The sequence below is a fragment of the Labrus bergylta genome, chromosome 17 (genome assembly GCF_963930695.1).
Source record: "Labrus bergylta chromosome 17, fLabBer1.1, whole genome shotgun sequence".
Lineage (NCBI taxonomy): Eukaryota > Metazoa > Chordata > Actinopteri > Labriformes > Labridae > Labrus > Labrus bergylta.
In genome coordinates, this window is record NC_089211.1 from 8,863,821 (window position 1) to 8,876,052 (window position 12,232).

General features: G+C 44.8%; 2 protein-coding genes across 4 annotated transcripts in view; both read right to left on the reverse strand.

Moving 5' to 3' along the window:
- The window catches only part of myo5b (myosin VB), a 37,516-nt gene extending 33,013 nt beyond the window's left edge, over window positions 1–4,503 (reverse strand). The window contains exon 1 of one of the 3 annotated variants that reach the window (XM_065965495.1): window positions 4,363–4,503. In XM_065965495.1, coding sequence (XP_065821567.1) covers window positions 4,363–4,392 — 30 coding nt within the window. In that variant the 5' untranslated portion in view covers window positions 4,393–4,503. Of the gene's footprint in view, window positions 1–1,955; window positions 2,361–4,362 lie in introns of those variants that run through there. The other 2 variants (XM_065965493.1, XM_065965494.1) reach the window with 2 other exon arrangements.
- Window positions 4,504–6,110: 1,607 nt separating this feature from the next.
- cfap53 (cilia and flagella associated protein 53) lies at window positions 6,111–11,771 on the reverse strand. Its single transcript, XM_020636922.3, has 8 exons — window positions 11,637–11,771; window positions 10,849–11,078; window positions 10,330–10,503; window positions 9,451–9,754; window positions 8,529–8,747; window positions 6,929–7,145; window positions 6,525–6,627; window positions 6,111–6,413 (listed from the first exon to the last, which is right to left on the reverse strand). Exons 1-8 carry the CDS (start codon window positions 11,703–11,705, stop codon window positions 6,179–6,181), a joined length of 1,551 nt encoding a protein of 516 aa, XP_020492578.2. The 5' UTR covers window positions 11,706–11,771; the 3' UTR covers window positions 6,111–6,178.
- Between the last annotated feature and the right edge of the window lie 461 nt (window positions 11,772–12,232).

Below are 12,232 nucleotides of genomic sequence, written 5' to 3' on the forward strand. Positions count from 1 at the left end.
CACCTTTAACACCTGCAACATCTGTAACACCTGCAGCATCTTTAACACCTGCAGCACCTTTAACACCTGTAACTCCTTTAACACCTGCAGCACCTTTAACACCTTTAACACCTGTAACACCTGCAGCATCTTTAACACCTGTAACTCCTTTAACACCCGCAGCACATTTAACACCTGTAACTCCTTTAACACCTGTAACACCTGCAGCACCTTTAACACCTGTAACTCCTTTAACACCTGCAGCACCTTTAACACCTGTAACTCCTTTAACACCTGTAACACCTGCAGCATCTTTAACACCTGTAACTCCTTTAACACCTGTAACACCTGTAACACCTGCAGCACCTTTAACACCTGTAACTCCTTTAACACCTGTAACACCTGTAACACCTGCAGCATCTTTAACACCTGTAACTCCTTTAACACCTGCAGCACCTTTAACACCTGTAACAACTGTAACACCTGTAACACCTGCAGCATCTTTAACACCTGTAACACCTTCAACACATGTAACACTTGTAACAACTGTAACTCCTTTAACACCTGAGACACCTTAAACACCTGTAACAACTGTAGCATCTTTAACACCTGTAACGCCTTTACTTTAATGAGAGTCTGAATCTGTAGCATCTCTCTACTCCTACTGTCCCTGAACACCTCCCAGAACACAAACAAGGAACCCAAAGACACACACATTCAGGAAAATCTTGCTCTGTCAGACCCTCAAACTTTGAAACATTCATCCAAACATAAAACTTCTGGTTCTGGAGCTCAGACCAGGATCTGAGCCTGCAGAGTCTCAGAGCATTCAGAGTCTCAGAGCCTGCAGAGTCTCAGACCAGGATCCGAGCCTGCAGAGTCTCAGAGCCTTCAGAGTCTCAGACCAGGATCAGAGTCTCAGACCTGAGCAGACAGATGGAGCCACAGGTTGAGCCCCCTCCTCCTCCTCTCTGGATTCTTTAATCTGAGGCTTTAAGAGTCCAGCTCCCCGAGGGAGTGGAGGAAGAGGATTAGTGCAGACTGAGAGTCTCGCAGGACAAACAGACTGATATCAGGATTTATGAAACAACAACATTTTACAACTTTTATTAATAACAATTACAGAACGATGACGTAACGATGGCGTCAGTGTGAAGGCACACTGAGCTGGTTCAGGGATCAGATTCTGAGTTTTTTAAATAATTAAAGTTAACAAAGTTTTTAATAATGACAGGGTCTTGTGCTTTTTTTTTAATAAACTGTTGCTCTAAGTTAGAGGCTCCTTCCTGAACAAACACGTCACTCAGTCTGCGCCTGCGCGGTCTGGACTCTGACCTGAAGCACAGGTGTAACATACAAAAGGGAAAGAGAGATACCTGATGTACTAATGCTTCTTTATCTTTCTTTATCTTTCACTATATTTAACAACTAAACACAGTGTGATATCTGCTGTTTGACATTTTATCATTTGACTCATTCCATCAGACTGATATCTGTTACATCAAACTGTCTATTTGGGATCCAACTTCCCAACAAACTGCATCTGCACTACATTTCCGCGGCAGTCTGCCCGGTGCCGTGTTGAACTCCATATACAAAAATGTTAAATTAAAGTAAAATGACGTTTATATCAGATTAACTTTAAAAAATACTTAATAGAGTTACTCTGTGTAACGGGCTGAAACATTCGGCTCACATATGACCCTCCATTGACCTGTTATTATGATCGTATTTAGACTTTTGTTACTGTGGATGCGCCGAGCAGCCTTACTGAGCAGCACACGGACAGGTGACTGAACTCTGAAAAGCCCTCTAAAGTTACATGAGGTTTGGTGCATGTCGAAGTGAAGCTGTTTGCAACTTGGCTTGTTTGTTAAATCGCTGATCTTGGAGACGGAGTTCTGAATAGAAAACAGGTCCACACTCCTCTGGTGTTAAAGCATGACGTCAGAGTGTTTTCAGGTAGAATGGCTCACCTTTGTGTACAGCTCGTTCACAGACATCGTGTCCCCTCCCCGAACGATCAAACTACAACGATCGTGCTGTTGTTGCTCCCATTAACAGTCCTTTATAAACCAAACCAGGTGTTTCTGTCCGAACCAGGTAAGACTTCAGACCGCATTCCCCCCGGTACAGGCGGACAGGTGTTCCCCGGAACAAGCAGGTGTCCCGGTCGAGTTTCGGTCAGTTCGCTCGGTGTAGTTTCAGCCGTCAGCACCGATCCTTATCCCGGTTATTCCCGGTGAGAGCGGAAGATTTCTCGGTAAAAAGACGGAGCTGTTTCCGTTTTAAACACTTTGATCTAAAAACTCTTTAAGTGATCCACAAGAACACACACAGATACTTCCTCCACACACACACACAACCTGAGCTGGTTTCTACTGTACACACACACCAAGTGGACAATCAGAGCACTGCAGCACAGAGCACGGGGGCTCAACATGGGGGTCGCAGCCCTACTAACGGTCCTGAGAGCACGTGAGGGGTCGCATGCTGCATCTACTCAAAAATGATGAATCAATCATGACTTCAGTATTTATAAAATCACAATACACAGAAGAGCAAAACATAAATCCTGGAGTGTTAGTTTTGTCACTTGTCACAAAAAGTTAAAATTAATTTAGCATATGCAACATTCAAACACATTCGACCCCCCCCCCCCCAGCTCACGCATAAAACATTTTACTTAACTTTACCGCTGCAATAATGAGCCTCAAACCAAACAACCTGTTGACAATCCAAAAGGAGCAACTTTTTTTTAATGTATTATTCACTAGAAACACAAGTCTATTAACTCCATGAGTGACAGGTGCAAGCTTCTATAGGTGTCTGCTAGGTACGGTGGCCCTGAAGATCAATTGCAAAACTATTTCACGTAAAGTCTCTATTAGTTCATATTAAAATAAAACATTTTAATATAATATATTAATAAAAACTTGATTTTCTCGTCCCGTGAAACGTTTAAATGTCTGGTTACTCATTCTGCACTCAGGGGCGTTTTTTCATCTTCCATCCAATTAAAAAAAACTGTCAAAGCTAACAATCCTTCTGTCTTGTGATTATTTTTTTGCTGTTTCAGTTGGAAATTCGTCCTGACAAAGTAGTTAGAAACTTAAAGTTCTGCTTCATGGAGACCGCAAAAACTTATAATGAGAATCTTGAAACCAAAACAAACTGCTGTTAGGCCACATCTCCTCCATACTGAAGCCTCCGCTCTCCTCCAGAGACACACCAGTGAGTATGTTCTTCTTCTTCTTCTTCTCTCTAGTTCTTGACTAAAACAGCTTTTATACACAAGGGGAGGAGCCGGCCGTCCCGTCCATGTAAACACGGCACTGACGACAACACGGCCAGCGGGACTCAAGCTTCTCATTTACACAGGATTGACTGGATTTCACATTCTGCCCTTAACAGCGAGTGAGTGAAATCTTTTTGCATTTCACAAAATGTTATTGTGTTTTATGAAATGTTTTTGCAGTTGACCTTCAGGGCCACCGTAGCATGTTGTCACCTGAGTCTTCAGGCTACATCATCTATAAATACTTCATAATCACACATTTTATATCTCACGTATTTTAATATTTGTTTTTTTTATCTGAAGTGATTTTCTTGATTCATGTCGGCCTGATCCAAGTGTTTGTCACTGAGCCAATCAAATGGCAGCGTTAGGGTTGAGACTTCCTGACAGAGTGACAACACCACTCGTAAACTACAGTCTCACGTGCTGCTACACGAGGCCTTCAGAAAGGAGACAAATCATGATACCAGATTTATGATATTTAACATGATTCAAGTAAAATTAGACGACATCAACACCCGTTTGTTACCACGGCAACAAAAACAGAAGTCCTGGTAACTTTTTGGTTCTGTATGGAAACATCAATCATTTTGTGCAATTTAGTAACTGTGAAGGAGTTTGCTGTATTTTTTCATAATTAAATAAAGAAATGACCTCCCATAGGGTTTCAAGGGCTTCTATTTCTGTTGCCATGGTAACTAACAGGTATAAATATCATTAATTTGAAAACCATGTCGGGATAACTCCAATAAATACAGTTTTAAAAGCTTCTGAATTCAGATCATTTCAAGTTCATGTAGAGTATGAACAGACGCACACACACACACACACACACACACACACACACACACACACACACACACACACACACAGAAACACACACATACACTCTCTCTCACACACACACGCAGAGTATCTGAACATCTACGTTTGACTCTCTCATAAATGTCAGCGGCCTTGAATGAAGTCGCCCAAGAAGAACATGAGGGAGAGAACTCTTATCGTGATGTTGTGTAATGTGCTGATAGTGTGTGTCTGTATGTATGTGTGTGTGTGTGTGTGTGTGTGTGTGTGTGTGTGTGTACCTTGGAGTAGGGGTAATATTCACTGGTCATCCTGTCAGATCTTCATCGGTCGCTCTGTGTGAACCCTTTCAGGAGATCAGATGAGTGTGGGAACAGCAGACCTGTCTGAGCATAACGATTATTACCTGACAGCAGGTAATGAGTCCACTCCTTAACCACTCCCTCTGCAGGTATGAGCTGTTTACCTGCCGCAGGTACGCCCAGACAGGCTCAATCACTGCCCAACACAACAAACAGGCTAAAAAAAGATCACCAGCTGCAGGAAACACACAGGACACCTGTTTGATTTAACCACCTGAGCATGTTAGCATGTTAGCAGCAGTATGTGTTCACCTGGTGGTGTCCTCAGGTGTGATGTGTTGTTGTGTTCACCTGGCTGTGTTTAAACAGCTAACCTGTCAGTTAAATCGGCCACACCCATAAATATGCAAATGTATGAACACTCTAAGCCTTAATCAAAATAGGTCAGCTATAAAATAATTCATCGGTCCAGATCAGAGCACAGAGTACGAAAAAAGAGATTAGCTCTAGAGTCCCAAACACCAAGTTGTATACATGTTTATTTTAACATGGGGCTCTGTGGGGACTGACTCATTGCAGGAGACAGCCTCGAGTGGACACTGGAGGAAGTGCAGCTATAAAGTTGGACATTTTAACATGGGGCTCTATGGGCACTGACTCACTGCAGGAGACAGACTCTAGTGGACACTGGAGGAACTGCAGGGTTTTTTTGCACTTCAGTGTTGGCTTAATGTGCAAGAAGTCTCTTTCACAATAAAACCCTCTCAGACTAATGGTAACATGGATCTCCTCCCTCACCTTTAACAAACACTCGATTACTCAACAGCCCACCAGGTGAGCTCACCTGATGGTGGAGAAACATGTGGAGACGTCTCTGTAGACCTGAAGGTGAGCTGAACCATCTGCGGGCATTTCAATGTCAAAAAGTAGAAGAACTTTAGAAATGATGATTTTTATTTTTGCTCCAGAAGGTGGCACTGTAACATTTTTATGATTATCTTTAAAAGGTTGATTGAGAGTTAAATGTTTCATCATTTCGTCTTTTCTTTCACATTGTTCCGATGATTGTCTCACATGTTTGACATATTTGATATCTTTTTATACGATTGCAAGAACTCACACAGTGAAAGCCACGAGACAATCTCCTGATTGAACCTGCACAAAACCTGACAGACAGCTTCTGAAGTCACCATGGCAACAGCTGGCATGCATGTTTGATCCGTCTTCCCCCTCCCATCATGAAAGAAATGTTGGCAGGAAATATCTACAGCCCTCCAGCCGATGTGAAAGATTTGTTAAGATTAAGCTGCTAGTGAACTGAACTGACTTTAGCTTTAGCAATGTAAACATGTTTTCAATGCTTATAAAGCTCTATTGAATTGAATTGAAATTGAGAGAGAGAGAGATAGAGTTAGAGAGAGAGAGAGAGAGACGTTTAATCTGGTGTGCATATTTGAACAGTGCATGAGACAACTGAACTTATCCTCTGTCTGTTGGAGTTTTCTGTTGAACGCGCCGTCATTTTTCAACTCGTACAGCGTGAGCTCTCAGGTCGTTTGACCATCAGATTGTATGAGTTGTATGAAAGTTGCTATAAAAATAAAGTTTGATTGATTGATGTTTGGTCTCGACTCGGTTCAACAACATGTTGACTAACTTCTCTGTTCAATGTCGACCTCACAGCTGTAATTGTTTTGATCTGTTTGTTAAATAAAGTTTAAAAAAAATACATTTCACTGTTCTTTATTTAAACACAGACTGAAGGAGGAGGAGTCAGGTGTTCTGAGGGGCGGAGTCAGGAGGCGGACCTGGACCCCCCTGCTCGTCTGAAGGGGTGAGGGGGGGCTGCGGAGGTCTGGGACAGGGGCCTGGACAGGATCTGGTCTCTCCTCTGGTTGTAGGCCTCCTGCTGGATCAGACCCTGCAGGTGCTCCCTCTGAACCTGAGCTCTCTGATTGGACTGCACCTGCTGCTGCAGCTTCACCTGAGCCTGCAGGTCTGACAGGTACGCCTCCCGAGTCTGCTTCTGCCTGCAGGGACACACAGAGCAGGTGAGACCATAGACCAGGTGAGTTTGGTCTCTGGAATCAGAATCGGTCAAATCCAGATGAACTTCAACCCTCGGAAGTTTTTTTATTTACCGTATCTTCTCCTCGTCCTCCATCAGCTTCAACTCCTCCATCGCTCTGTTCAGCTCCTCCCTCTCTGACGACAGCTCCACCTGTCTCTGCAGGTTCAGGTGCACTGAGACACAAACACACAGACACACACACCGAGACACACACACACACACACACACACACACACACACACACACACACACACACACACACACGTTACATTAAAACTAGTTTAACTTTGTTTCTGACTTAAGGGCTTTTCAAGACATGGAGTGTGCACTGTGCTTGCTGCTGGGTCTGACACAGACCTTGGGGGGGGCATGTACAAATCACGCCCATCATTGACGCAGGTTGCTAGGTGACAGGACTCATGAGAATAAGGACAAACTTCAGGCGGCTGATGACTGTGTGTGTGTGTTTCTTACGTTTGTGTTGTATCTGCAGACGGCGAGCCTCCATCACCTCCTCCATCAGACGGTTTCTAGCCTCTCTCTGCAGTCGGCTCTGCTCCTCCCGTTTGCTCCACACCTCCTTCAGTTTCTCCTCCATCAGCTGCCCCGCCTCCTCCTCCTCCCTCCTCTGCCTCTGCAGCTCCTCAGACAGATACTGACGGTACCTCTGCTGCTCCTCACGCAGCTCCACCTGATCAGGAACCACCACACTGAACGTTATAGCCCCTGAAGGAGCGACCTTTAAATCAAATCAATGTCATCCTCACTTCATTCAAAGAGGATTTCAAACGATGTAACAGCTGTTTGTGGTTAGAAGCCCTCTGACTCTGTAGTATTTCATCAATAAGATCCAATAGAGGCTGTGTGTCTCGCTCCTGTTCCTCAGTCTGTCCGTGTTAAATATCGTCCTGATCCAAACTGAACATCTGTGGTGGTGATCAGAGCACAGGCAGAGCTGCAGCTCCCGTGTTTCTGAAGGTTAAAATGACATGTTCATGGAGTCTGGTCTATATACGTCACAGCAGTTATCTGTTCCTCATGGTGCTCTGAGGCCCCCTGCTGGTTAGTTCTTATAACTACATCTACTGAGCTCTTCTGTAACCAGGTACATTGATTCTAGAGGAGACTTCAGCTCCGTGTAGGTCATCTAGAAACATCATATTAATGCAGGACTTTTACATTACAGTTATAAAAAGAGGGAGGGATGACCGACAGCAGTTTCCCAAGGAAGCCCGACTGAAACGTTGCTGCTATAGTTTTTAGTCATCAGTATTCAGGATTGGATGAATGAACGCCACCTTCAATCTTTCAAAGACTGAGCTCCTTGTCATCCCAACCAGTCCCTTTATGCAACCACTGATCAATATCCAGCTTGGAACAACCAAACTCATGCCCACAAAGTCTGCCCGGAACCTGGGTGTCATGACTGATGACCAGCTAACTTTTAAGGTTCAAGTAGCCTTGATTGCCCGGTCATGTGGATTTGCCCTGTACAACATCAGGAAGATCAGACCTTACCTGTCAGAACATGCTAAACACAGCTCCTGGTACAGGCTCTTGTGATATCACGCATCGACTATTGCAACTCAAGACAAGAGATCAAGTCTGCATATCGGGGAACAACACAGAGATTATGACTACTTTACTGACTTTGTCTTATTTTGAGTCAGGTGTCTCCTCAGCTAATTCAGTCCCTGACCTTTGACTTCTGGGCCGTGTTTGTTCTGTTGGAGCCTTCAGGAGATTTGTTCATGTAAATATCAGACTAATAATCTGTCTCTCTGTGAGCTTTATTGGACTAACAGACCGCCCAAGAAGTCTGAGCTCCACTTTTTACAGATACAGAAATGTACCGTGCTGAAGCACACCTCTTCCAAGCGTGGCAGGGCCGAGGTACGGAGCGGTCACACTATCCAAATCAACTGGACTTTAGGGGTTAAGCGTGCTTTGGCATGTTATTTGGTACGGATTGCCTGGTGTGTGTGCGCTCTGAATCTCTAACTAGACTGTTCTCCTCTGTCGCCCCCCGGTGGTGGAATGAACCACCAAACTCCATAAGCTCAGGTGTGTTTACCTTCCTCTGAGCAACCTCCTGTCTCTCGTTGGTCTCCTGCTGCAGCAGCGTCTGCAGGATGTTCATGTCCAGCTGCAACTCGTCCTGCTGCTCCCGAGACAAACGCTTCATCTTCAGACGCAAACTCTTATCGAGCTGACGGCGACGACTCTGCTGATCACTGAGACGCTGCTGCTGCTGCCGCTGCTGCTGCAATTGCTGCATCTCCTGCTGCTGCAACTAGAAAGAGAGAGAGAAAGACAGAGATAACGAGAGAGAGAGAGAGAGAGAGAGAGAGAAAGATTTAATCATTAATATTATTGATATAATATAATATAATACAATATCTTTAATCATTAATATCCAAAAGAGAGCCATAACATTCTATAAACACCTCCAATCCAGTGACCCCCCACTCCTACCAGTTCAAAGCCCTTCAGTGCCAAGAGTTGAACCCAGATAAGAGTCCCCTCTGCCAGCTGAGGAAAACCATGACGATGTACAGACTGAGTGGACACAGTCTGGACATAGAAACAGGCCGTCACAGACAGAACTGGTTACCCAGAGAGGCCAGGCTGTGTTCACTCTGTCATCAGAATCTCACTTCCTCCTACACTGTGACATGTATAAAGATTTAAGAGAGGCACTCTTTAATGACATTGATAATAAATATCCTGACTTTATCCATCTCTCTGATCCTCAGAAGCTGCTCTATCTATGTGGAAAACCCTCCCACATGTTTTTGTGTAATTTGGACAGTTTTCGAAGTATTCCTACATTTTTGATAATTAAAACAATAAATGACTCAATATTTGCTGTCTAGGACTTATTCTTGTTTTGTGGCTACCTTACTCTCCGAGGTCGGGGTTGCACACACTCCTGATTGGCTCCATGGTTTGTTATTTACAATAACATGATACTAATGATAATAATGTGTTCATACCATGAGCCTGGCCTCCTCCTCTCTCAGCTCTCTGTGTTTTTGTCTCTGTTGCTCTGCAGCCTCCATCTGTGTCTTGATGACGTCCAGCTGCTGCTTGTTTCTCTGCTGCTGAAGCTGTGCTCTCTGCACCTCTCGCTGCTCTTTGGCGCATCGGTCTGCCTCCCACAGCTCGTCAAACATCTTCTCCTCCTCCTGCTCCCGCTGCAGCTGCTCCTGCTTACTCCTCACCTGAGCAGCTCGCTCTGCACACACCTGCTGCTCCCTGCGGTGGCTCAGGGCGGTCCGCAGCTCTTCACACTGCTCCCTGAAAACACCCAGGATCACCAAAACACAGTCAGGTACTGATCTCAAATAAGAGGTCTGATTACAGTCTGTGATTCAAAGACAGGGAGAAAAAGGGATGTAGAATTAGGGGGCGTGGCCTCTTTGAGTGACAGGTGAGAGCTGCTAGCTGTCTGCTAGGTGTCTCCTCAGCTAATTCAGTCCCTGACCTTTGACCTCTGGGCCGTGTTTGTTCTGTTGGAGCCTTTAGGAGATTTGTTCCTGTAAATATCAGACTAATAATCTGTCTCTCTGTGAGCTTTATTGGACTAACAGACCGCCCAACAAGTCAGAGCTCCACTTTTTACAACCAGTCACATTAGAACTTTATTTATTTACATGTTAGCAACAACTAGCAGCTAACTGAGTCTGTGAGAAACAAACCTGGCTAATAAACAAGCCACAGGTGCAGACTGTAGCTTTGATAACTTATATGGAGAGCTCCAGCCTCTCCCCAGAATATGGTCACTTCTGGCTGCATAAAACCAAGATGGAGGTCCAAAAAGTCCAACTTGAGGCTTTAAAGAGACAGCAGAGAAATAAATGACGGAAGTTTACCTGAAGAGGTGCTCCATCTTTTCTGACACTAGTTGCTGTCGATCTCTCTCTCTCCGCTCTCTCAGGGCTTTAGCTCGCTCTCTCATCTTTGCCTGTCTCTCCACCGACGTCTCCACCTTCTCCTCCATCTCCTGCAGGAGCTGCTGCTCCTCTGCCTCCAACAGAGCCCTCAGCCTGATGAGGCACACAGGTGGAGACACACAGGTGGAGACACACAGGTGAAGACACACAGGTGAAGACACACAGGTGGAGACACACAGGTGGAGACACAGAGGGAGACACACAGGTGGAGACACAGGTGGAGACACACAGGTGGAGACACACAGGTGGAGACACAGAGGGAGACTCTTTAATTAACGTGGTATTAAAATATGGAGTATTAATGATGGCGTCAGCGCTAAAGGTCACTAATATGAGCGTGTTTATCCTCTGAGCAGTAAAGCTTCAGGATTTCCTCCTGACATGTAATGCAGTAGAGTATTCGACACTCGAGCTGAAGCACTCGTTGGTTCGACTGACCTCTCTCTCCTGTGGTCAATTTGGACCTCCTGCTGGTCCAGAGCGTCTCGGACTCCTCTCTCAACGGTTCCCCTCAGGAATCGGTTGTCTGAGCTTTTCAGCCACGAGTTCTTGATTTCGCAGGTCTGCTGGTTCTTTGAGAACTGGAGGACTTGGTCTCGAGTCTCTTCCTGTCTCCGTCTGTCCAGGATCAGGTGGTCTGGCGGCCTCAGGGACGGGAACTTTGCACTCTGTTTGACACACAACACAAATATCCAGGTTAATATCTGTGAGCATCTGTTCCTGAAGATAAGAGTGAAGATAAGATCACAACAAACAGTGTCTCACTTTCCTGAGCTATAGTTTAAAGACCTACTGGGACATCGACAAGAAATATCTTGTTTGGAAAGATATTTCCAACAGTTTGGGGGGTACCAGGTGCGTTTCAAACAGAGCAGTGATGTGTGTCATGCTCCTTATAGAGCTGCAGCTCCTGGACGAGACTAAACTCTCCCTCATCCTGACGAGCCCTGATTGTTTCAACACTCTTTTTCTTTGTTGCTCAGCAGCAGAAGAAAAGTCGGGTTTTTTTTCTAAATAGAGGACACATAGGCCTACAGTTATGTGACACTATTGTTTCGGTCACCTATAGCAACGCGCCCTGTCGCTTTTTACTCGTGTGCGCTCTCCCCTTTTGCTCTGCGCGCACCGCGTCTCCTATCTGAAAGGCCCTTTACGCTCTGTGCGTGTGTGTGTGTGTGTGTGTGTGTGTGTGTGTGTGTGTGTGTGTGTGTGTGTGTGTGTCTCACCACAGCCACTGAATGAGGCGTCGGTCCTGTAAACTCTCCACATTTTGTTCTTCTTTCTCTCAGCAGCATCTTCAAAACTCTGATGTCTGAACGCTACACCGACAACAAACAGTTACCCTGGTAACCGCCAACAAGGGGACGTCATCACGTCTACCTTCCGTCTCTGATGTTTCCGTTCACCTCCTCAAAACTTCAGTAGTTTGTCTCAAAGATGTGGATCTACGGTTTTTCGTGCTTCGTGTTTTATGACATCTGAATATCAGTTTGTATTTAAACTTTGCCACTGACGTTTCATATCCGTTTATTTGTCATCAAACTACAATACCCATGAGCCTCTTCTAACCCTAACCTACGAAGTCACTGAATTCCCCCCCCCCCAAAAAAAACTTTGCTTTGCTTTAAAAAAAAAAAAAACTTTATTAGATCATTGACATCATTGACATTGAATCCATTCAGAGAACAACAGGAAGTGTCTTCTAACTGGGAGGATACAAATTACAATAAAAGTAGGCTATTTGTTTGTGTTTAATGTGTTAGAGAAGTTATATTTTAAAATCTGTACTCTGACAGGGATGAAAGGTATGGAAGCCCATTTC

Excerpts from the sequence above, each read along its gene's own strand:
- cfap53 (XM_020636922.3), bottom strand. The coding sequence starts at position 11,705 with ATGCTGCTGAGAGAAAGAAGAACAAAATGTGGAGAGTTTACAGGACCG. Across the intron at positions 11,079-11,636 it reads CGCCTCATTCAGTGGCTGTG|AGTGCAAAGTTCCCGTCCCT; the intron begins GTGAGACACACA and ends TGTGTCAAACAG. Across the intron at positions 6,628-6,928 it reads TCTGCAGATACAACACAAAC|TGCACCTGAACCTGCAGAGA; the intron begins GTAAGAAACACA and ends TTTGTGTCTCAG.